We start from the raw sequence: 25615 nt of genomic DNA, 5'->3' as shown, positions 1-25615 counted from the left end.
GCCACGTAACTCGATGTGCAACATGAACAACAAACTATTAAACAGAAATCATAACACATGGCGCTCTGGATCATACCATTTTAGATATGAAGTGAACCTCCATTGTGAGGTACTTCAGGGAGACAAATTAAATGAACTGCCACCTCTGCTATCGATACCCACAACATGCGGAAAACACGGAATTTGCTGATAAAACTGGCATTAATTTGACATTTTTCGTATTTAAGCCACAGGTGCCAAACTCAAGGCCTCTGGGCCAAATCTGGCCTGCTGCATCATTTTATGTGGCCCGCAAAAGCAAAGCATGTGTGTCGACTTCTTGTTTCTTGCTAAAATACTAAAACTGCAAATTGTCTGCGCTTTTAAAAATGTTAAGATATTGCAAGCTTTTATTTTTGTTACCAATATTCCCTTTAAAATAAATTTAATAATATTTGAACAATTTTTACTGGCTTCTGATTTCAAAAAAGGTTATCCAACAATTTATAGTGTATATGTAATAATATGGGCAATCCTACGTTCGAAATGAGTTCGTAATGGCCCTATATAAAGGAAACTATTACTACAATGTGGCCCACGGCAAAAATGAGTTTGACACCCCTAATTTAGTTAATTTATGTTTATGTTGAGTAAAAATTTGCACAATAAAATGTGAAATTAAAACATTGTCGTTTCTGCATTTATTGTCCAAGTATATATCAGTCGTAAAGTGACTATGAGAGAAATGTGAATATATATTTTGCAAGTCGATTTACAGTGCGCACTCCGAAATGTTCTGCTTGCGCTCCTAAAATTTTGAGTTGGGGGCCAAGTAAAAAAGTTAATCTGGAGCCCTGTATAAAATGTAGGAGAAGCAATCAGTGTTGTTGTTTTAGTGAAATGCTGCTAATTGGCAAACCAACGCTGAGCAATAACAACATTGAAGAATACATTCGTAAGACATGCCAGTAAAATGATAGACATACAAAGCGGATGCACTTGGTAAGAGAGACAACAGGCCTTTCTAGAAATTAATTATTGTGTTGATATGATGCGGTGAACAACCTGATGCTGTGCCAGGTCAAACAACAACAGCACACACAGTTCTCCGATTGATGTCACAAGAGGATAAAGGGCACCACTGAGGTGGTGACACACTGTCCCTCATGACAAAGGTCAACATTTGGAACAGATACAGCAGGCCAACTTGGGCCTTCCGGAAGAGAACATCATTAATGCAGACAGGGGGAATGCGGTGGTATTGCTTTTTCATTTCTGGTAATGGTTTCAAGAGGGCAGGCTACAAACATATAGCGTACAGGCTTCTCATTTAGCCAGCAGGTCATGCTGAGCCTTGTTTTCTGCTTGCTGGGATTTGACAGCACTTGGCTGGGATTCTACATGGATCAAGCAGTACATTAAACACCAGAACACACACAGTGCACAGCGGTGTACACTCTTCTATAATACTGTCACAGCGGTTAACCAGAGAGACCCAATCTTCCAAAGACAGCGAACAGAGATTTTAAAATGTTAAACATCTGTGTCATTTGCACAGCACCACAAAACAGTCTAATTATTAGCTAACCTCAGAACATAACCACATCCTGAACAGAGACACTAAGAGGATTTTGCCGAAAACGATCAACTGAAGATCGAGGCCAATCAGGGGGGAAATGTGGCGTGAAGGAAGATGAACATTTTTAATGTGACAGTGTGCCAGGGACAAACAGAAACACACATCGGACCTCAATCTCTACTGTGGCGCTAGGTGAACTTTGATTTGGTCGACTTTCATAACAAAGCAAACAACCAATTCTAATTGTACCACACAGTATGTTCCAACATAAAACTCTCATAAAACTAATGTTATTAAATGCAATGTTTTAATAACATTTCAAAATCGTACAAGCAGAAGTTAACTCATTTAATATGAATCATGTATAAACAATTAGCAGTATTTAGAGACTTGTCTATAAGGCACCTCACAGTCTTTTTTTTTTTTTTTTTTTTTTTTTTTTTTTTTTTTTTTTTTTTAAGCGGTCATAAGCATTTACGAAAACCAACGTCAACGTTAGTTGAACAAAAACAGGAAGCGCATCCGACAAAAACAACATTACAGCTCAGTCATAGCCACATGACTACTGGCAATCATCTCCTTGTTCCAACTATCATTACACTAAAATGGTCACTTAAAAGGTTTTTTTGTTTTGAATGTGAGACCACTTTCTTCACAGTAACTTTTACTAGACATTCTTCTTATCTTACTACTGTCTTCCGTCAGAAAAATACACACGCAAGAGTTCATCTTTTGATGCTTGCTGAAATGAGCTCTAGTGAGGTGCGCTGACGGTTCGTGTGATATGATGACGTCACAAATGATGATTCAAAAAGGAACATTTTGAAAAATGATGTGAAAACAACAACCGGCCGGCACATCATGCTCTCTACCTTGATTGGTACAGTTGGCATGGGTCTCGTCACTGTAGTCTCCACAGTCATTATCGCCATCACAAGTCCAGTATTCTGGGATACAGCGACCGCTGTTACATTTAAACTGCACGCTGGAGCAGGAATGACTGCAGCCGGCTTCATCGCTGTTATCCCCGCAGTCGTTGTCTGTACAGAAGCACGCCCACAAAACACAGCTATCCATTATACAAGGAGTTAGCGTCAATGAAGAAGGTCTGAGATGTGTTGTTGCTTACCATTGTCACAGCGCCAGTTGATGTTGATGCAGCGACCATTAGCGCAGGTGAACTGGGTGAGGGGGAAACACGTGGGATAGGCTAGGGATAAGGAAAGAAGTGGAGCGGTGTGAAATGAATTTCTCGTCTCTGCGCCATTCAAGCCAACGCAATTACAACGTGATGCAGTCCAGACGCACCACATGAGTCGGGTTCGTCTGAGCGGTCTCCACAGTCGTCATCCAGGTCACATGTCCAGGAGATGGGGATGCAACGACCACTGGCACAAGGGTATTGATTTGGAGGGCATGTGCGTGCTGGGAGGTAATAAAGTGTAAAACAAATGTTTGTATATGTAGCTCAACATGCATGCATGAGAAGCAAAATAAACAGATTTTAGGAGCTTAAATATGTTATAACAAACATTGATTGTGATGTCTAAAAAAAAAATACAACTTTATTATCATAACCTTACTATAATTTTCTCAAAAAAACCCAACCTTTTTTTCCCCCCTTAAAAACAACTTTCCTAAGACATTTAGGGGTACACATGGTAGCTAGAGTATGTTTAATCCGTTAAGATTATGGGGTGACTTTGGGAATATTTCTGCCCTGTAAGGGGTCCCTTGACCCCAAAGGTTTGAGAACCCCCACAAAAATACATCTGAAAATGGGCAAATCCAAGTTGTTTTTTTTATACCCCTGGTTCTAAACCTTTGCTATACTGTTAAAAAAAACACACAAAGCATTCAAATTCTCAGCCAATAACATCATTCATGGAATGTGATACAAACTGCTAACTTCACTCCCATCCCTCAGCTCATTCTCTAAAGATCTGAAGAACTGTCCGCCCGTCCGTTTTCTGAGCCGCTTCTCCTCACTAGGGTCGCGGGCGTGCTGCAGCCTATCCCAGCTGTCATCGGACTGGTTGCCAGCCAATCGCAGGGCACATAGAAACAAACAACCATACGGGCAATTTAGAGTCTCCAATTACTGCATGTTTTTGGGATGTGGGAGGAAAACCGGAGTGCCCGGAAAAAACCCACGCAGGCACGGGGAGAACATGCAAACTCCATACAGGCGGGGGCGGGGATTGAACCCAGGTCCTCAGAACTGTGAGGCTGACGCTCTAACCAGTCGTCCACCGTGCAGCCCTCTGAAGAACTGGTTAGTGGATAATCAAAGCTTAAGCCATAACACTGCATAAACTGATGTCTGCTGAAATCTCACACTGCACTTCAATTCTGACTGTTGGTTGTGATTTAATCAGGTTTTGTTTCTACAAACATGACTTTTTTTATTCAAGGACGAGCCACAAGGAAAGGGACTAAAGTGGAAATTAGCCATGGGCTACAATGGTCTATCACTATACTTTGTCCCTGTTTCAAAATAAAGTTTAACTTAAATAGCCACCGACAAATCAGACGAATGCAAACTGAAAGCCAGTGTATACTTGAAGCATACCAGAGCATGTGGTGTTTGATTCGTCCTCATCGTTGCCGCAGTCATTATCGCCGTCACACAGCCACCGCAAAGGGATGCAGCGGTTGTTCTGGCATTTGAATCGGTCTGCCGGACAGGTGTGCTGGTCTTGTGGGAGACATCAGGAGCACCATGAGTAAAACCAGCCATATCATTGAGTTAATTTGTTTTTTTATCCATCACACTGTTTACAGATACACTACTCACAAAACATTAGGGACTTTCAACTTTTTAAATTTGAGAAAACCAAAAATGTTTTGCAGTATTAACAAGTATTATTTTGACCTTCACTAGTCTTTTGAATGCACATGTCCTATTGTTCAACATTTCAGTACTTTTTGCACGACTTGTTTTTCTCTAACAAGGAAAGAAAACGGCAAAATTTACAACATGCGTTTGATTCATAAATCGACCAATAGATTTCTGGTTCAATAAAAATTGATAATGAGTCTTCTTCATTTTTGACATTATGGGCCTGATTTACTAAGATCCCAAGTCGTGTGCTCAGAATTGTGTGGTGACTCACTCTAAGGGATTGTGCGTGGTGTTGGCAACAGGTGTAAAAGTGGTGGTGACAGCTGTGTTTAAAAGGAGGTTTTGCACTTTAGGTAACGCTGATGGTTTTCACCATGGAAATTTTGGGAGAGCACCACAAGAACAAAATGAAGTTTGAAGAGATGGAATTGGAAGTGTTAGTGGACGAGAGAAAGAAACACATTACTGAGTAACACAAAAGACATCGCTCCAATAATTTTGGGAAGAAGCGCATAAAAGCCATGTTTAATTTTTTCAATATCCTGTAACTCATCCCGAGTGCACGAGAATTTAATTCATGTGCCCGTCATGCGTAACAATCCGTTTAAAACGTTTGGATAGCACACCCAGAAAAACTGCCCTGGAGGGGCCAACACCAATTGCCACAGTGAGTCATTTCAGTGCGCTGAAATGACTCATCAGTTATATGGCATGACTCCTTCTTGTGACTGGCTCCAAGTTATCCTTTAGAAGCTCCAAAATTGCATTGTTCAATAATGGATTTTGTTTCTGGCATTTCAAAAACGATTACCCAAGCGAATAGGTTCTTCCAGTCGCTTCTCAAATTTCCTGCACTACGCTGACATCACTGTGTATGATGGTTTGCACCTCCCTTTCACTAGCGCTATTTTAAATCAGCCAGCGCAATTCGACACGGGTTTGATAAATCACATTTTGGGTGCTCAATTTGATTCATTGGCATAATACTCCTCCCACAACGCACAAAATGTACTCGACGGCAATAGTGCCTGTTTGACAGACGTAATCCTGGGTGCCCCCAATTAGTAGACCAACTTCCACATCTTTTGGCATAAGCAATCAAATTTGTGCCTGTTTTTGCATGTCCAAACCTTTAGTAAATCAAGCCCTATGAGACCAAGAAGACATTTAACAATTGACCAACAGTGCCTCGCTATTGCTAAACTCCAAACAGAATTTTCTCAGATGGAAATGGCCACTGAGCCTAGAGTGTCCCATAGTGTATTCGGTAAGTTGCAAAAGAGATACAGAGACTGGAAGAGTCACAAAACAGCACATAAGTCGATGTCTTGGGAAATTTTCATGGATCAAACGTGAAGCCTAAATTCCCATCCCAAATTTTTTGTGAGCAGTGTGTTGACCATTTTGGTGTGGAAAAAAAAAAAGAAATAATCAAGCACCTCTTTACATATGAGACTTTACTGTGAAAATTAAAAACATCCAAGACAAATACATGCTGCCTGATGAGATGAAAAGTTGCAAACGACATTGTATGCACATAAGGGTGGTTGAAGGAGAGTCTTGGATGCTCCGGTTTGTGCTTTCATTGGTTTGCATTAGCAAAGTGCCTTAAACAACACTGTGTTTATTTCTGCGTTGCCGAGTAACCAAGATGGAGGCATGGAAAACTTACGACAAAGCTCAGGGGCCTCGTCACTGTTGTCCAGACAATCGTTGTCCCCGTCACACTTCCAGCGCTCTTGGATGCAGCGGTTGTTCTTGCAGGCAAACTCCCCGGGCTGGCATTGCGGCGGGGGCACGTAGGAGGGGTTGGCTGCGAGATGGGATCAGGGAAAGGAGCAGAAACAGATGGCCCATTGAGACCACAGTTCCACACAATAGCCTACTGGTGGATTCAGTCCACCTTAAAGTTGCAATAACATTTGAAGATTCCATCCCCCAGATCTGGCAGCTACACTGTAAAACTATATTGTATAGTGTAGTTTGTGGATGGAAACCTGGGTTTAAAACACTTTAACAGACTCCACCCCTGCTGAGTGATTAAGTTTCCATTAAAGTCCACGTTGAGCTTTGATGAAAAATTCCAACAAACCATTCTTTTTCTATACTATCCTCGGTCGAGAGCATGAGCCTATCTCAGCTGATTTGGGGTACAGTACATCGGTAACACCTGTCACACACAGGACTGAAAAAGTATGTTTTTGGTGTAAGGAACAGGATCGGACGCTGTTCTGTGTGAGTCACAGACAGCGAGAGAAAACTATTTGATGTGCTGCACATCTTTTTACCTTTAAAATTGTGTTTATATTGAAAGACAATGGCCAGCAATGTGCAACAGTCTGGTCTCCTGTCTTTACTCCATGTTTGTGGTGCTGTTCAGAGGCAAGATGGCAAAGCTGGGTTTAAAAAAGGTGTATTTTTGTACATTGAGGATAACCAATTGTGTGTTATGTAGTGAAAGCGTGGGTTTTTATCAATTTACAGTTTTTGTTCTGTTGTATGCACTTTAATACGTGCAGTTGTCACCTTCAACCCCAGTTTGTGCTCTGGTTGCAGACAACGGTCTAATTTTGTGGCCTTTATTTTGTAATTTTTTTATGTAAAATTAAATCGTCTTTTATGATTGAAAAGCTGCCATGCGTGTAGTTTTTTTTCTTCTTTTTGTGATGAATACATTTCCTTGGATTGCCTAAGTGAGAAGCCCTGCTAAAGCCAACACTTAACTGAACCTGGAACCCTCTCACTGTGAGACAACAACACTAACCACTCATCCTCTGTGCTGTCTCACCTTTACAGGTGACGTTATCCACATCAAGGATTTGATCATCAGCACAGCCACAGGACCTGCCATTAGGGATGGCAAGGCAAAGACTGCTACATCCCCCGTTCATAACCCTGCATACATTGGTGCCTTTGCAAGAAAATAATAGAAATTGGCCATGAGTACTATCAGATGGTTAATACTGACTACTGTGAGCAATGTTGAGGTACCTTGCTGCTGGTGAGCGTCATACACTCTAATCTCAAAGATAGGCGGCCTCTCATTTCGAAGAAGCGTGACTGTCTTCGTGACTTGGTCCAGTTTGTAGATGCTACCTCCACGGTACTCATTCCAAAAGAGAAATTGTTTATAGTGACACAAACCAAAGGCGTGGTTCAGCTCCTGCCCCTCATACACCACCTTTTAATTGAGGAACCGGAGGAATATATCACTTTCATAAACATGTATGACGTTGACGCAAAAAAGAATATTGAGATTATACTGTATTCTCAAGTAAAACCAACCTTCCGTTCAGTCGTGTTGAGGTAAACCATCTCAATACGGTCATAATAGGCGTCAACCCAGTATAGTATACCCTGAGGAATGTCCAGACTCAAGCCATTGGGCCAAAGCACTGTCTTGCTAGTCAGGATCACTTGATGATGGGATCCATCCATCCAAGCTTTTTTGATCTTTCCCCTATTACTCTCAGTGGGATCCTCCTCCCAGTCGGTCCAGTACATCCACCTGGAAGAAGGTGGGGGAGAATTCCAATCAAAAGCCATGTGTGCTGGCACTCCATTTCCAAATTCCTTTAATGACCATTAGACAAGTGGCTCACCCATTTTGGGGGTCCACCACAATGGCACGCGGGTGGCTCATCTTGCCCTCTATGAGAGTCTTGCGCGTCTGAGAAGCCTTTTCAAGTCTGGCAACACTGATAGTCTTCTTAGGCCCGTCATCGGTCCAGTACAGATTACCTCCCATCCAGTCTACTGCCAGCCCCTCCACTGTGTGGATCCCTGAAATATGCAATGTAAAGCGCTTTGAAAAATTTATTAAACTATAATGCAAAGCTACATTATATGTTGCTACACCAGCTACCAGGTGAGGGGTGTGTGCTGGCCAGCAAAGTTCGTGGACACCAAAGTCACCTGAGCATGCATTTATGGACCTTATTTTGTGCACTGGGACACAGTCATGCAAGGAGCTTCCTGAAAACCTTCCATTAAAATAGCCCCTGTATTGATTAATGCTGTATTACAAAAAAAAAAAAAAAAAAAACTTGAGGCCAAATATTTCCGACCCCCCGATTAGAAAAGGGCAACTGGGACAGTGCTCAAAGTTCCTAGTGACAATAGCAGGGGCCACAGAAACAAAAAACATGACATAAATGTACATTACATTTACATGCTGGTTACATTATACATAGCCTTTCCGTTCTGCATGAAAATTAGTGTATACTGTAGCTATGATAGCTACAGCCTCTTTTGTGAATTTCAAATTCAATAATATTTAAACAAAGGATCAAGGCTGGTAAAATGATGAGGCTTAAAGTCAAGAATGCTGACAAAGTTACAGAGCCAGCAACAAATCAAATACTAGCTTAACATGGTCGTCAGCCATGTTTCTTGCTCACATTTGACTGTAGCGTTTTGTGGTCTGACCTCATAAGCTCCCAAGTCATATTTCCAATCTAATCACCAGCCTCAAATGCAGCAGAAGAGGCGTGTCTGAATGCTTTTGTCCCGATGTGCACTTGAAATTCTTACCGTCTTTTAATATTGTGTCTCTCTCTGTCCCGTCTATCTTCTGTCGACCAATAATGTAGCTGGTAGCGTCAGCAAAGTAGATGAATTCACTGGCGGCGTGAAAATCCAAAGCTCGGGGGTTCATGAGGTTCTCAATGGGGATCATGTACTCATCCGGTACCTTAGCATTCATATCCATGCCCCTGATGATCCCAGGGCGACCCTTACCGTACACCAAGAACAACTCGTGGTCTGGTTCTAGAGATGAAAAAACATTTATAACCACCATCACCAAAATGTAAACAAGGGGTACAATTAAGATGAACATAGTCACTCACTTTTGCAAGACTTGCCGTCATTGCCCAGGCTGAAGCCAAATCGGCAACGGCAGGTGCGCGTCTTGTGGCTGTTGCCCAGCAGACAGATGTCAGAACAACCTCCAGCCTTACCAAACTGATCCAAGGCACATGCATGGCTACGCACTTTGAAAAGAGTATATATAACACAACAGTTATACATATTGTCGGTATATCAGTGAAAAAAACAATGAGCATTATAGAGATGGATACCCCCAGGTTGGCGTCGCTGGTGGTACACGTGCAGCGCGGCACCGCGGTCAACCCGCGTCACCACCTGGAAGTCGGAACTGTTGAAGCGGTTCACTCGTATCACACTGGTCTTGGGGTTAAGGTTGCCTTCATCCGAGTTGGTGGCGTACAGGTAGTTCTCAAAGACAGTCAGCCCATATAGGTGCTCAATCTGAAATGCAATAATAATAAGCGATCAAAGAAAGGATATCTCTTACTGTATATACATTTTAGTATAGTAGTTCATTTTGTGTGACAAATCTATTGTGCAATCACGTGTTAACAATTTTGAAGTGCAAAAAGAGGCAGCCCAAAAAAATAATTTGTACTAATTTTGACTAAATCTGAGGGTTGTGATGTGCGGAATGGGCTCCGTAAAAAAAAAGCATTACATTACAATCAATACTTACTGTACATTGTTAATACTGCAAAACAGGAGTTATCGGTGAATAATACATGACTTTTCATGATAAATCCTACAGAAGGTATGTATCCATAAATATGTGCAGATTAATGTTGACCCAAATTAGGACTCATAGGCCTTGCTGGAGGTCTGGTCTTGGTGTCATTCTACTTATATTAGACTTAGTTTGTTTCTATGCAGCTCTGTTCTGTTGCAAAGTGCAATGTATGAGCCCTCGTCCTCACTCCCACCCTTGCCGCTCTAAACACACACACACGCACACAAATACACGTGCACGCACCGCCTCCTTCCCACTCTCCCTCCACTGCAGTCCTGATTTCATTAAGACCATTACACCACTACGGGTTTGAGCCAAGCTTCACTAGAGCCAGACTAATATGTTTAGAGAGGCATTAGGCAGGAAAATCACACACTCTTAAGTTGTATCAATCAAAGCAATAAAAAAAAAAAAAAAAAAAAAAAAAAAGACTTCTCCATTCGGGTAAAGCCTTTTCGTTAAATGCATAGGAGACAAAAGAATTGTAGGTTTCAGAAGATGATTAGAATAAAAAAATTACTATGACTAGGAAAAACTGGCTTTTTATGCTATTAAAGGAGGGTTTTAATAAATCAGTTAAGGGAGTGTGGGTGAGACTGATGACCATTTGTGCTTAGTTCCACGGTATAAAGGGAGTGAATCGGTGTTCTCTTGTTGGATGATCATTCAAATCTCACCAGCAGGCCCTGAATGATGGTGTGTCTGTTCTTGCCCTCATAGTCCACCACTTCAATGTAGTCCAGGTAGGCATCAGCCCAGTACACCAGCCGGCTGACCAGGTCCAGAGTGATGCCATGCGGAAAGACTATCTTACTGTCCACCAGCTTTGTGCGGTTCTGACCGTCCATGTCACAACGTTCCACCCTCGGCGTGGACCCATAGTCCGTAAAGAAGACTTTTCTGCAGCACAAGACAAGAAATGAGGATTTCATCAAAAAAATAAGGGAACAAAAAGGAAGTGATGATTTTCAGGAGGATAAAAAATTAGGAAGTGACACTTTCAAAAAAGGAACTTGTGTCACTTGATCCAAAAACATGTTGGATCAGCACTTTGCTTATCATACGACAGCATTTTCTTCTACAGTGTTGCTATAATAGACAGTGAGTGGTAACGTCAAGGGCATGAGAAAGGAGGCACACACCCCATCGCTGGGTCCAAGGCGATGCCTTTTGGGTTGTACAGTTCTTGGTCCAGCAGGGTTACACATGTCTGACCATTCTTGTTGCAGACAAACACCCAGTCGTCCACATCATCCACAAAGTAGAAGTTTCCGGTCAGCCAGTCAATTGCCATCTGTTCCACATCTGAAGGGTGCAAAAGAAGACGGAGAAAAGAAAGACAGCACAGAATGATTAAGTACGAAAACTGAAGTAATTTAACATCAATGGCTGGACAACCTGTCACTTTGTCCCCAAGTACCTGTCACTACTCCCCAAGTATGATCACTTCTTAGAACACTTTTGAGTCCATCAGCAAAACTTATCGTTCATGCAAACGAAGCAAGTTACATTCATAAAGACAAAAAACAAAATGACTCCCTCAGTTTCACCTCAAATCAATACTTTGTTGCTTAAGTTAATAGTTTCCCACTGCTATTTATCAATATAAAAATAATAATTTGCAATTAATCATTGTGACTACAGACTCGCAAAGCATTTACTAGTTTTGCTCTTAATCTGGAGCAAGGTGACGTGTAGGAATGTGGCAGGAATTTGGTTTAATGTCTTGTTGTTTATACAGCACAAACAAAAAGTTGTTTCTTCTTCAAGCCTATGAAGACAGATTACAGAAACACTTACTTGGTCTATACTAGTCACTGTCCCAAAGTCTTCCAGCCCACAACATATTCGAGTAGAATTTCCTTCTGAGACCCAAACGTGAAAAAAAATATACAGTATAATGTACAGTACTGCACTGGCAGCATTCTGCTTTGGCTGTTAAAGAGGCAATAAAAACTGACCCAGGACCTGTTCTGTCACCATGTTTAGGGTTAACTAGATTATGGATAAACTACTGTACGTGACTCACATATCATAATGAATGAATGAAAGTAAGTTGAAGCAACATTATGTCCAACAGACCGTCATTCTTTTGTTTGATGGAGCATGTGACACTTTAAAAATAAGCTTGGCTTTACAAAGATCACTAAGAACATCAGATGACCTAATATAACAATAATAATATAACCGCACCCTTTTTCAAAAAGCAAATTTATCAGCCACACTGCTTACAAAGCTGACTTCCTCAGTCGGCAAAGAAAGAGGAACCTTCTATGCAAAACTAAGACTCAGCTAAAATTATGCTAAAACTCTCACTTTCGGTGAGAATCACCCCAACACGAAATGCCCCCAGTGAGCAGGGAGAAAAATGTTACTTCGTATTTTAACAGCTGCCATCACTTGTTTTCAAAGCACTACACAATCACACAAACTCACTACAAAGGAACAACTTTGACATCCTTTATTTGACGAGCATCTACAGGAATGCTGCAGTCAGCATGTCAAAGCTGAATTCAACAGCAGCACACGCATGTTCTACAGCAGAGCCCATACATGCACATCTAGGCCTAATGTATAAATCCCCTTCCTCCCCCCCCCCAAAAAAAAACAATCATGCATAGCTTCAAGTGGCGAGTCCCATCGAGGACTCTAGCATCAGAATCAGAATCATCTTTATTTGCCAAGTATGTCCAAAACACACAAGGAATTTGTCTCCGGTAGTTGGAGCCGCTCTAGTACAACAGACAGTCAATTTACAGAACACTTTGGAGACATAAAGACATTGACAAAAAGCAATTGTGCAAAAAGATGCAGAGTCCTCTAGCACTTCGAATGACTAATATTGCAATTACTATAAAGGCGGAACAGAGGAGAATGAAAATATTGACAGGGGGTCGCATAAAGGCATGTCATCTGGAGTAAACACATGCTGGGCCGAAATGAATTTATGATGAGAACATTGGAAATACAAAAGCAGAGTCTTCCAGTCTAAAAGGGAGATAAATGAAAGCACACAAGCTGATAAAACAAATTACAATCAAAATACCAAAGGGGGGGAAACAAAATAGTACGTTTTGAAAAAAAAACACACACTAAAAATAAGGTTTTGACAGAAAAGGTTTGTCATGAAGCTAAGAGGGATAATGATACTCCCAACAGTACCAATTTTGAGCCAATATCGCTCTAAAAACATCCCAGCATTGATGAGACTCCTACACAGAGGCTGTTGCACAACCCTATACTCAGTTGAAAAACAACCTACAATTCCGGAAAGCCATTTTGTCATTTGACATCTTTCTTCATTCAGCGCTTGATAAGTACGGAGTTTGTTGGAAGATTCCACCCTCTCTCCACATGCAGCCACCCTGCACTCTCACAGCCACCCTGCACTCTCACAGCCCTTGCCGCGGACTAAAGTGCCAAACGTTTTATCAACTGAGGGGATCTTACGTGTTGACTTTTTTAAACCAGTTTTATAACATGCAAAGGCTAAAGAGTGTCACTACAACGGACCGAGCTGATTCCTTACTGTTTGCATACTCACACACATACTGAAATATTTTAATCAGCCACCTTTTGCAGAATTCCCTGTCATTTACCTGAACTACGGCTACAACTAACGATTATTTTGATAATTGATAAATCTGTCGATTATTTTTTTCAACTAATCAATGAATCAGATTAAAAATGTGTTCAGAATTTCTATCCCTTTATTCAAAAAGAGGACATTATTTCAAATTGACAGGAGAGAAAATGCAGAAACATAAATTGTTTAGGATTCAGTTAACTGGATGGGTCTGTAACATGTCTGAAAATAGGGAAAAATGTTGATCACCCCCACCCCCCCCTTTTTTTTTTTTGTCCTGTTCGGCTGTTTGGTCAAGCAGAATTGAGAATCTGTCTCTCTTTTATGCTGGAACAGTTTTTAACAAAGTTGCCACTGTGGTTCTTTGTATTCTGATATATATTAATTGAAAAGTTCCGTCGGACAGAACAACATTTTAAAGGGGAGTGACGGAAAAGTCAAAAAGAAGAAACAGTGGGGGGGGAAATAATTCAATAATAGGACACTAGCTGTAAAAAAAAAAAACATGAGGAAAATAAATCACATGCCCAGCACAATGACACATTAGATTTGAGTGTTGTGTGGGGCAGTAGTGCTACACCGTGTGAAGGAAGGACAGGACTGGACAGAACAAGGACAGGAGAGGAAGCGTGCAGGACAGCGGTAGTGGACGCGGCTGTACAGCTGAAGTCTGTTAGGAGTGGCTATGTAAATTCTAAACATCTATACAAACGTAATGCAAGTGAGGGGATACCCAGGAAGTTCGCATAGTTATAAGAGTTATTTATAGCAACGAGTGAGTGGCTCCACACGGAGCAGATAAGTCCCAGGGGTGTGTGTTTGCAGGCACATGCAATTGAATTGACACCATCTCATATGCACAAAAACGTGTCCTGTAATAGCAAAGCCTGTACCGCAGGGGCTGAGGACCTCACCTCACCAACCCAAGAAGCTGGGTCGGGTCTAGCATAATTTCCCCCAACCCCCCCACCCCCCCCCCCCCCCCTCTTGTTTTGATAATAGGTCCGCTTTATTATTATAATAGGTATGATTATTAATATGTATTGCTTTATTATTTTTTTTATTATTATTATTATTATTATTATAGAAGAAGAATATTTATTCGTCGTGAACACATGCACACAAAACCTTTCCCCTGCATTCTTAACCCATGTTGGTGGTGGATGGTACGTTTCCGCATCCGCTCAAGCTCTGCCATGCAGCGGGTTTTTTGTTTGCTCACATTCTTCTGCCGGTTGGTGACTTGAACCACGGTGACAGGCGATGATCTTAACCACTTGGCCATGGTTGCCCCAATTATATTAATACATATCATTATTAATATTCACTGTTGAGAGTCTGAAAAAGTTAAACAAAGTCTTTAAACGATTAATCCACTATCAAAAATCATTAGATAAATTTGCGATAATCGATTCGTTGACGATTAATCATTGCAGCTCTAACCTGAACCCAAGTATACAAAAGCTGAAGAAAAGAAGCTTAGGACACACTTTGAATTGCATTTACACGGATGCCTTACAACAAAAGGTAAGAAGAGAGGCCTAGTGACTGAATGATGAACAGCAGGACACAATGTGAAGTGATGGAACCTGCTGTGGAGTTCTGCTCACAGGGTGGAGAGGATGGGATTGGCAGGCTCTGCACCCCTTTTATCTTCCCAGACATGCTGACGAGCACGCTACATCTGGAACTTCCAGTCTAGTCATCTGTCATGCTCTCCAAAGCTCTAAAGCGATAAATCAACTTGTGTGCGAACCGTGCTTCAAACTGCCAACCTCCTGAGCTCTAACTTAACCACGTCACTCTAAAGACATCCCCTAGTTCTGCCCACCACTTGTTTTAGAGAGGGACCTAACTGAAATGGTTATCAGCATGACATGTCTGTGCAGTAAATATGAGTCAGCAGCACAACACACCTTAGTACCTCCGTACTAAGGTGTGTTGTTCAAAATGTCAAAAATATAATAAATGGACCTACTGTTTACAATTATGAAACAAGATGTACAGTATATCTACATGGAGGACAAGTGACGAACATTATTGAGTATTCAGTAAAGAAGTCAAATGATTGTTTTATGGCCCCTCCACTCCAACCCATGAATCAGTGCTTGTGTCTTCTACTTCAGTTTAACACTTTCTCAAGAGGGGAAGCCTGTTGACATGTCATCCACAACATGCAGTATAGGCCCACTGGAATAACGCGGTGACAATAGATTACTGCATGAAGCCATATTCCAATGCAGAGTGTGAGGCGATTTTGCTGACTTGTGACCTCACAAGATGTCTGTTAGTGTCACAAGTCATCATTTAAGAGTTGGACATGAAGATAGAGTAAAAGGTAATATGTTACCAAGTACTGCGCCGATGACTCAAAGGTATTTGGGTCAGTATGTGTGTGCGTGCATGACCTGACTGGACAGGACCTAAGACAGCTTCAGGAATGCAAGGGGTGTTCAGGCTCACATTTGCCAGTGGCAGAATGTATTATTTCATCATTGGTTCAGTTCCTCTATTGTCCTCCCTTGAGCTTAGATCCCATATACCCTTCAACGCATTTATCTTAAGACCGATTCATGACAGCACATCAGCTTCTCAAACACCATTGAAGGTGGCTATCTGGATACCTCTAATCATGACACAGGGTTCAGGTCCTGGGTTGGACACACCCATCACCTCTACTTGTTTTCCCTACAACTGCACTTCCATACAATATCAACGGAACACTCCACACATGAGCCTACACCCTTTATTTTTTTTTACCCTCTGTCTACATTTCTAGGCCAAGATTAACAGCTCTCTCAGCGAGACAAGACAAAACTGTTTGTAAGTGTAGGAAAATAGATAGCAATGTGAGTGAGTGTGCGCGTGTGTGTGTGTGCATGCGCGCGTGTGTGTGCGCGTGAGTTTGTGCGGGCATGTGCATGCGTTTCCACAGACAAGGCATTTCACTTTATCATTGTTTGCAGGTTTGTCGCCATTGCATTTCTTTCAGGAAATCGCACTGGATGGAAAGCAAACAGAACTTTTACTAGAAAATCTAGTAGCTAAAACCATCGGATCAACAGAATTAAAAACAATATGGAGGATTGTGTACATTGCAGTGAAACGCACTTTAAAAGGATAACAGCAGGCATTCTTTATTTCAGCACCGATGTTGCCAGTGCATGAATCAATATACTGTAAATAAAGGAGCCCGTTGATGCATGTTTGAAAGATTAATGCCTAACGACATGCTGGCAGCAATATCATAGAACCATGAATCAGCTACAAAGCGATTACCTAGATGATTTAGTAATGTGTCAGTACATTCTCTCTCTTCAAAGACCAACTGTCAGAAAAATAAAGCAGGACTCAGCATATTCTGTTTGGTCCTTTAGTGCTACAATGAGCAGCTCAGATTTGTTTTTTTAGTGAGAAATTTAAATTTGACCATTTTCCGTTGGTGCCCTCAGCTCTCATCACAAAATTTTGCATTTTATAGCGCAAGCTGAAATTATCACCGGGTAGCCAGCTCGTTCATAAAGTCCAAACCTCAGTAATTTTAAATGTTCTCTGTCAAACAGATGTTTACAATGTTTTGTAAGAGAACAACTACGCTATGTACTTATGGTGCCCTTTACACCAGTAATGCTCAAATATAATATAATATAATTTGAGACTTTTTAAGGCTACACAGATACCCTGAAACATGAATTGGTCATACTGCTCCAACATTGATTGATTGAGAGTTCAGTCTGCGTCAATGTGTCCACAACTCTGAGTTACTTTGATAGTATGGTGGCCTTGAATGGTGAAAAAGCAAATGTTTTGGAAAAGTGCTAAATTGTTCAACCTGTGGCATGTTAGCATGTCCCAAGCAATAAGATCCGCATCACATTCATATTGTCAGTAGAGCTTTGGAATAAATGTGCAGTTCAAGTAAGTAAGTAGTTACATTTGTGCATTACTTAGAGCAGTGACTCCAACTACTGTGCCACAAGGAACATAAGTGAGCGGTGAGTAATCATTAGGTATCAAATTTTGATTATTATAAAGATCAAGAAACAGAATTTAGGGTAAAAAAACAAAAACAAAAGCCTCACTCCAACAATCTGTAATAGAAACAGAAGTGTTTCCTTATTGTGTCAACAGCACTACTCACGGTGCAGGGTGATGGAAATGTTAATGGTGCGGATGTCGGTAACAGTTTTGAGGTCAGGGATTCTGGCGCATTTCAGCTGCGTGGCTGCCGGTGTTTCCCCCACATCGATCCAGCAGACGGTCTCCTCGGCATAGATGAAGTCCATCGCCATGGTCTGCTTGGTGGCAATGGAGGGCAGCCGGGACGTGGAGCCACTCAATGAAGTGCAGCGGATGTCGTGCAGGTTTGCAATCAAGAGCATAGGAAGACGTTCTACCGGCTCTAGGGATGGTGAGGAGAAAGGAGCGGCTGTAAGAGGAAGGAACGTACTGAAGCAGGGGCAGAAATTAAATGGCAAGTCTCACCATTTTTAGCTTTGCAGGAACGATTGTCTGGCTGCAGCAGGTAGCCCTCAACACAGCTGCAGAGGTAGGAGCCCTCAGTGTTTTTGCACGTCTGACTGCATGTCCCATACACACTGCACTCATTGAAATCTGCCAGGAGAGGGATGTGATGGTCATTATTACAAAGACTAATAGGCTACGCTAAACCCTTACATACAGTTCTAGTCTAATTAGACCTGTTTTGACATTTGACAGCAATTTAAAAAAAATTGTTTAATTCTTTTACCCTGAAATTAAATGACTCATCCTAAAGTGACCAAAAATTGAAAATGAAAATATCTCCAAATGTTATTCTTTTGTACAAGTGCTGCAATGTTTGTGTACACTGAGGTGGTTGCGAGTTAAATTCGACCCGTTTACTCAAATGGATTTTACCAGTGTGTGTTAAATCAAAGTAAATGATGATAATGGTAGGAAATTGGAAATCGTAAAACTTTGAAACTGAATAATGCCATATACTGTGTGTATTTTATGTGGGACACTGGTAACAGTGTATGGATCTTTAAACAGTTTTGAGAACTGTCCGTTACTACCACATTTGAAAAGAGTAAAACAGCATTAGAAATATACAGAATGCACAGGAGTCAAGTATCTGCAATCTAGCAAAATAATAAATAAGTGGTGTAAAACAAAAAAAATACATGTTCCCTATTCTCTGAAACATTCAGTAATGATTAATCATCCATTTATTAATGTCAGACAGACTTTTACGCTAATACATTTTGAAAAGATCTGCAGTTCATAATTTGATACAGACAATTGTTATGAGGATAATCCTTCAATTGGGACTTGGACCATACTAAATGAAAAGCATGTAAAGTATATATATTTCGATAAGCACTGCAGCCAAACAAAAATGGCCACTCACCTTTACATGTCTTTCCGTCTGTGGCCACCTCATAGCCGTTGCCACAGTAGCACTTGGGTCCATCGTGAGTCACAGCGCAGTGGAACTGGCACCCATGCGATGCACAGGCCGGTGCGTTCTCTAAAACATGAACACAAAGAGGACATAAAACACTATAACACAACTTAAGGGCACAATATCCCAAATGACAAAAGAGGGCAAACTAAAGCCTTTTAGATAATTGCTCTGCATCTTTTGAATATTTTAATACGCAGTGCAGCTATGCCTGGGAGACTACCATATCCTCTCACATGTCCTCTTCTGACAGGGGTGGTGCATGTGGACATGAGCTCAAGAACACTCTGGAAAAAAAAAAAAAAAAATGTAGGAGACATCTTTTCTGCAGTGTGCCTGTAAGTAAGAGTTAGGGTGTCCGATGAACTCTAACATGTGAATGGGTCACATATAGTGCTGGTATATGAAATGGAAACATTAGAGAATGTTTCACAACCCTGATTCAGCACACTTAGAATGGTCCGGTGAACCACACTAGGTGAGTGGATGCTGCCCCAAAGTTCAGAAAAACAGCACATGAAACCAGAGATTAACTTGGAGGAAATTGCAGGATGTGAAGGTGGAAGAATTCATTTTTAACCCAATTTTAGACTCTTATTCACATTCAGGTTAATGTGTTCTTGTAAATTTTATTTAAAAAAAAGAAAAAAGAGCATATTTTATTTTCCTGTGCATCGAATCAGCATAGGCAAAAACTATCCTATTCCCTATATCACAGCATGAATTGAAGGACACTGAATTTAAAATGCCTATATCATATGGGTGGGGGTGGGAGTTAGACGCTGGAGCCAGAATGCGATAAAGAAAAACTTTTGAAATGGAGGTACTGCTGTAGGAGGTGACATTAAAAATAAATAATTATCATGATGCAGATATCAAAAGTTCAAAGTTCGGGCTGGCACAACCATCTCGGGAAACTTCCAAGTCATATTACGACGGGCTTCTTCCGCTGGAGGATTTTCTAGGACACACTCATGTCCTCTAATCCTCCTCTATACGACAAAATATACTGTACGTACGTATGTTACCTGTCTCAGTGTTACTAACTTGTTTAGCTCTTGTTTTTTTTTTTCTGTCGGAAAAAACAACATTGAGTGAGTAAATGAATGACTAACCATTCATTTCCACAATAATATGCTACTATATTGTCTGTACTGTACATCCATGAGAATACACCTAGTAATAGCCACACTGCTTCAGTTGAGACGGATTAAGCCGATGAAGGCTCTTTCGTTATGTAAAGCCGGTAGCACGGTGGTTCACAATGGCTCCTTTGTTGTGACCCCACTGAAAGGAAGAGTCCTCCAACAAAATGTGTGGCCCATATTGAATCCATTCACCAGATCTCACACTGTGAAAGACCCCTGCCAATTGGAAGGCTAAAAGATCCCCCCCCAAAACCAGCCATGTTCCATTTTGTTCCGTTATGCACCTGTTTATTTGTCACAGTATGAACGATTCCATCAATATTGATTTATGTGATGCAAATATTCGGAATCGGATCGCTAAGACAAAAGTACTTATTGACATTTGGCATTAGTCTTTCGGTTTTATGATTATTTGCACATAATTTAATAAAGGTCTTACAATCTTTTATCAAGATGTTTGTTTTGGACAGAGAAAAATATTTTAATTTTAAAAGGCTATTGCTGTATGACCTGCAATCTCTTACTCTTGATGATGAAAGAAGTCAATGAAGAGCTTGGAAACTTATCAAACATTTACTGTACCTATATGAATCTATTAGAAGAACAGAGCGCAAGGGGGGGGGGGGGGGAAGATGCAAACAAAAGTGAATAGCGGCGCCTGAAGGGCTTCAAGATGAGGTGTGTTGGGACATTCCACTTCCAAGCAAACAGCAGCAGCAGACGTTTGACCAGAGGTTAATGAACGAAGCAAACAGATTACATAGACACAGAGGAGGCCTTTAATCCTAAACAAGCGTGCCAATGCCACTGATCCTTTTATTGCATGGATGAAAACCTGTTCGCTAATCACAGGCTTCACATGGGGAGAGAATAGTGAGAGTGTAAAATAAAAGTCCAATTGAGAATATTCACATTTTTAAACAAGACACCAACCCCCTCAAGTGTCAAAGAATGCATCATGGCAGCATAAAGAGGGAATAAAAACACATAAAATCAGATATCCTCAGATGAGAATCATGCCACTTTCTCATGTTAATAAAAAACAGACATTTATTGCCAACGAGACTGCAGCTTAAACGGACAGATCTGAAACATTCTATGTCATTAGAATACAGTAATTGATGACATATTCACACATATACAAACGACAAAAAAATTACTAGTTGTAAATCTACAGTGAGGCAGATGTGCTAAGGGAGGGGTGTCAAACATATGGCCCGTGGGCCAGAACTGGCCCGTCAGTGGGTCCGATCCGGCCCGTGGGGATGGAGAACACATTCACTGCTATTTTTCAATAAAATTAACTTATTGTTAATTTTGTCCAATTGGAAAGTGCACTGACAACACTTAAATTACATTGATGCACTTGTAGCCAAACAATACCTAGTTTCAGGAGCACACTAATAGAAAATGGTGTTCCATGTTCACACTGTGAAAATACCTCCTGTAGAAATGTTTTAAGACATTGACTATGACAAAATTTAAGTCAAAAGCTTCACTTCAAAAGAGGTTGGTTTGGCGGAACTTTGTTGTTGTTTTTTCCATGCACTTAAATTTTTATGTATACATTTACAAAGGATGCAGAACTGAATGGTGCATGTCCCCTGACTCATAATACTGTTGAAATAATTTTTGGTTAAAAATTTCAAACTGCTCATATGATTACAAAATTTGCAACAAGCTAATAATGAATAAATGTGAATATTTTCCAAAAGTACTTGTAATTATTTGCACCAAAACAATGGGGAAAATTTGGAATAACTGTTATTTATGGGTTTTTAAGCCACAGATATTGTGGTTCGGCCCACTTGAGTTCTAATTGGGGTAAATGTGGCCCGTGAACTAAAATGAGTTTGGCAACCCTGTGCTAACCAGTCGGCCACCGTGCCACACAGTGAAAACATGAGACCATCGAATATGGTCTCTATACGGCACAGACCATTAAATAAATTAAATAGGGACATTTATTGCAGATGGGAGTCAGTGGAGTAATGCTGAGATTATCCTGAGTTAAACCAAGGGAGGGGATGAGTCAGTCCAGGGCGTCTCAATGCTGTCTAACGTTTTGGATCATTTATTTTAGTCTACGTCTGTGTTGTTGCTGACCGAAGTTGACACTTGTGCATTTTGGTCATGTGTGCATGCGGGTTGTGGCTGGTTTTCCGTAAATGTCAACACAGTGATATCAAACGTGTCACTTGAGAATAAATGAAAATAGACAAATTAATTGGCTATACAGTAGGCATTACGTAAGAATTGGGAATTTAACCCTGCTGTGTAAATCTAGCTTTAAAAAAAAAAAAAAAACGTTTTTAGAGGAGCGACATTGCGAAAGACAATGGCCCTCAAGCATTCTGGAGATATGTTCAAGAGAATAGTACAAATGTGGGGTCTCAGTGACCCTGACCTTTCAGCAACCAAATCATTTGTGCCAAGTTGGTATAAATTCCTTTGGGGGGTTCCTCGGATATCTCCTCTACAAGACTGGGATAACATAAAAAGAGGCCGTGACCAGAGTGAAATCATAACTAGCAGGCATGTCTGACAACTACAGGACACGTTTCGGATGTGTGCTTTTCAGTTAAGAGCTGCAATAAGACCATGTGGACCTGTAGATAGGATGTCTTCTGATGGGGATTCTAAACTGCTTCACCACGTGCTTGCTCATGTCGGGTACAGCTACTTGTCTTATGTACATACTTTATACACAATGTATGAGGAGTGTGGTTCTTCCTCTGCTCAAAGCGTAAAGTGCCTTGAGATATCGTTTTTTTGTGAATTGGCGCTATATACAGTAAATTGACTTGCCTAAGCTTGAATGAAAGCCTGGAGAGAGCGATGACTTTCACTATAAAAATCCCTGTAAAGTGAAAATAAATACTGGTATGTTTTGGAAATTTGACACACTAGAGAAGAGTGCTGTTCTACAGCCCTGACAAATATGAATGATAAAAAAAAAAAAAAAGTATTCAATAAGGCTTTAAACTCTCCTAACTTTCAACTGTCAATCAAATAACATATTTCTTATGCGTACACCTACCTACATGTTTGAGCAGCAAAAATTCACTTTATTGCCAAAAGTATTCGCTCATCTGCATTGACTCAGATATGATTTTAAGTAATATCCCATTATAAATCCACAGGGTTTAATAGGATATCCACAGGGTTTAATAGGATAATGGTCTACCTTTTTGCAGCTACAAAAAGTTTCAAGTTTTAGAAGTGAGTTTATGGGATTTTTTTGCCCAATCTTCCAGGAGCATATTTGTGAGGTCACAAACTGATGTTGGATGAGATGCCCTGGCTCACTCACTGTCCACTCGAAATAAACCCAAAGGTGTTCTGTTGGGTTTAGGGCAGGACTCTGTGCAGGCCAGTCAAGTTCATCCATACCAAAATGTCTCATCCATATTCCATTCCATTCTCATCCACATTTGTGGACCTTGCATTGTGCACAGACATGTTAGAACAGTCAGGGAAAAGCTCCAAACTGTTCCCACAAAGATGGGAGCATGGAATTGTGTCTTGGTATGCTGAAGCATTCAGAGTTCCTTTCACTGGAGCTCTGGGGCTAATATTTTGGACAACAGGTTCAGAGATGGCTTCCTGTTCAAACACTGTACAGGTTCATAAAGACATGGATGAGAGAGTTTGATGTGGATGAACTTGACTGGCCTGCACAATCCTGATCTCAACCCTATAGACCACTTTTGGTTGAATTACAGCGGAGACGGAGAGCCAGGCCTTCTCGTCCAACATCAGTAACCTCACAAATGTGCTTCTGGAAAAATGGTCATAAATTCCCATAAACACACTCCTAAACCTGGTGTAAAAATTTCCCAGAAGAGTTTAAGGTGTTATAACTGCCGATGGTGGACCAATGTTATATTAAACCCTATGGATTAAGAATGGGATGTCACTTAAATTCATATGAGTCAAGGCAGGTGAATGAATAAGTTTGGCTATATTGTGTATGTTATCTTAAAGCCTCTGGTGGCTGGAATACTGTATATCCCACCGGGACATCGCACGACAACAGGCGCAAGCCACCAGCTAGCTCTTGAGCTAACCAGGGCGGCTTTCGGCCAATGGACGGGCAGCGGGCTCGTCCACGCCATCATCTTTTCGCTTGACGTTGCGTCGGTGCGTGGGTCCACGACAGATAATGCATTCGGAAATTCAATCTGACGGCCGAACTCCACTCTTATATGTGAGTTTTCAGAGAGGTAGAGTGTGCGCGCTCTTTCTTTGAAGTTACGAAAGACCAACTTGCATGACTGACGCGTTGACGCCGTGTCTTCCCGGCCAGAGTGCGCACCTGCGCTCCCAGAGCACGGCGCACTGAATAACCGAACGGCACATTACGACAACGCTGTGAGTTTTGGAACGCTGAAGAGTTTAGCAGAGCGTGCATTTCCCAACTCACACTACAGGGAATGCCAACTGTTTACTAAACACGGTGGCACACATCAGTCAGCCTGTGGCTACCACTACATGAAAGACATTTGAGCACATACTTAGTCCGAGGTCTATACCCACAATGCTTTGCCTTCCATCATTTTACAGCAGCCTTAATAACACAAAATACTTGTACATAACATGAGCTGTTCTGTAAATTGTGGCATCCATGGAAGATGAATTTTCCGGGTTTAAGTGTAGCTAGCTAACTGCAGGCTGTAGTAGTAGAAATGGGCCAAGTACATTAATTGTAACCAAGTAACTCGCAACTGTGCCAGTTAACCACTGATGCGAATGAAGGCACTCAAGTTCTTATACAGTGGGAGAAGGGGAACTCATGCCTGAGCCAAATTGTCACTCGGCACTGTCTTAGCCATGCTAAAAAAGAAATACGAAAAGAAAATAAAGAAAATTAAAAAAAGATATCAGAAAACATATCTGCACAATTGGGTCTTCAAGCATGTGTAATGTATTTAGAAACAAATCTCTGAATTCACTTTACAGGGTCTTTAAATGAGATGACCACTCCATGAATGGCAATATTGGAAGAGGCAACTGAGACAGAATGGAATTTCAAACTCTCATGGTATGAAAGTGGACATTCATCTATGCTATCCAACACTTTTTGATTATTATACAAGATTACAAACATTATTCTTAAATTATGGAAAATGGATGCAGTTTTTCAAGTATCCAGTCTTATCCAGTGGCTGTAACTGAACTCACTGTGTAAACCGGATATTCCAGTATGTGACATTGGAAGGACACTTATTCCCAGGGCATTCCTACCTTTGTACCTTCACTGTCTGGAAACAAGTCTGCACATGTTTTCCCATGTACTCTACCTGCAGGAGCCTTCCTATAGTGTGACATCTCTCTCTACAAATGTTTGCCCACAAATCATGATGTTTCCTGTTATTACCGCAGACAAATTCCATGCGTGTTTTCTGGACATACTTGGCAAATAATGATAATTCTGATATACCAAAAATGGGTTCAGAATTTTAAAAGAGA

General features: G+C 41.0%; 1 protein-coding gene across 3 annotated transcripts in view; it reads right to left on the bottom strand.

The window, feature by feature from the left end:
• The window catches only part of lrp1ab (low density lipoprotein receptor-related protein 1Ab), a 117259-nt gene that overhangs the window by 47536 nt on the left and 44108 nt on the right, over positions 1-25615 (bottom strand). For all 3 annotated transcript variants that reach the window (XM_061675727.1, XM_061675736.1, XM_061675744.1), the window contains exons 4-20: positions 18942-19061; positions 18035-18163; positions 17691-17951; positions 11106-11268; positions 10641-10863; positions 9485-9674; positions 9254-9397; positions 8937-9173; positions 8006-8186; positions 7689-7911; positions 7395-7584; positions 7192-7314; positions 6076-6216; positions 4131-4256; positions 2867-2983; positions 2688-2768; positions 2431-2598 (exon numbers count right to left, since the gene is read on the bottom strand). In XM_061675727.1, the coding sequence (XP_061531711.1) occupies positions 2431-2598; positions 2688-2768; positions 2867-2983; positions 4131-4256; positions 6076-6216; positions 7192-7314; positions 7395-7584; positions 7689-7911; positions 8006-8186; positions 8937-9173; positions 9254-9397; positions 9485-9674; positions 10641-10863; positions 11106-11268; positions 17691-17951; positions 18035-18163; positions 18942-19061 (2817 nt within the window). The remainder of the gene's footprint in view (positions 1-2430; positions 2599-2687; positions 2769-2866; positions 2984-4130; positions 4257-6075; positions 6217-7191; positions 7315-7394; positions 7585-7688; positions 7912-8005; positions 8187-8936; positions 9174-9253; positions 9398-9484; positions 9675-10640; positions 10864-11105; positions 11269-17690; positions 17952-18034; positions 18164-18941; positions 19062-25615) is intronic.

This window comes from Phycodurus eques, chromosome 1, assembly GCF_024500275.1.
Source record: "Phycodurus eques isolate BA_2022a chromosome 1, UOR_Pequ_1.1, whole genome shotgun sequence".
Taxonomy (NCBI): Eukaryota; Metazoa; Chordata; class Actinopteri; order Syngnathiformes; family Syngnathidae; genus Phycodurus; species Phycodurus eques.
The sequence above is the reverse complement of the archived record's forward strand: the minus strand, read 5'-3'. Positions and strand labels throughout refer to the sequence as shown.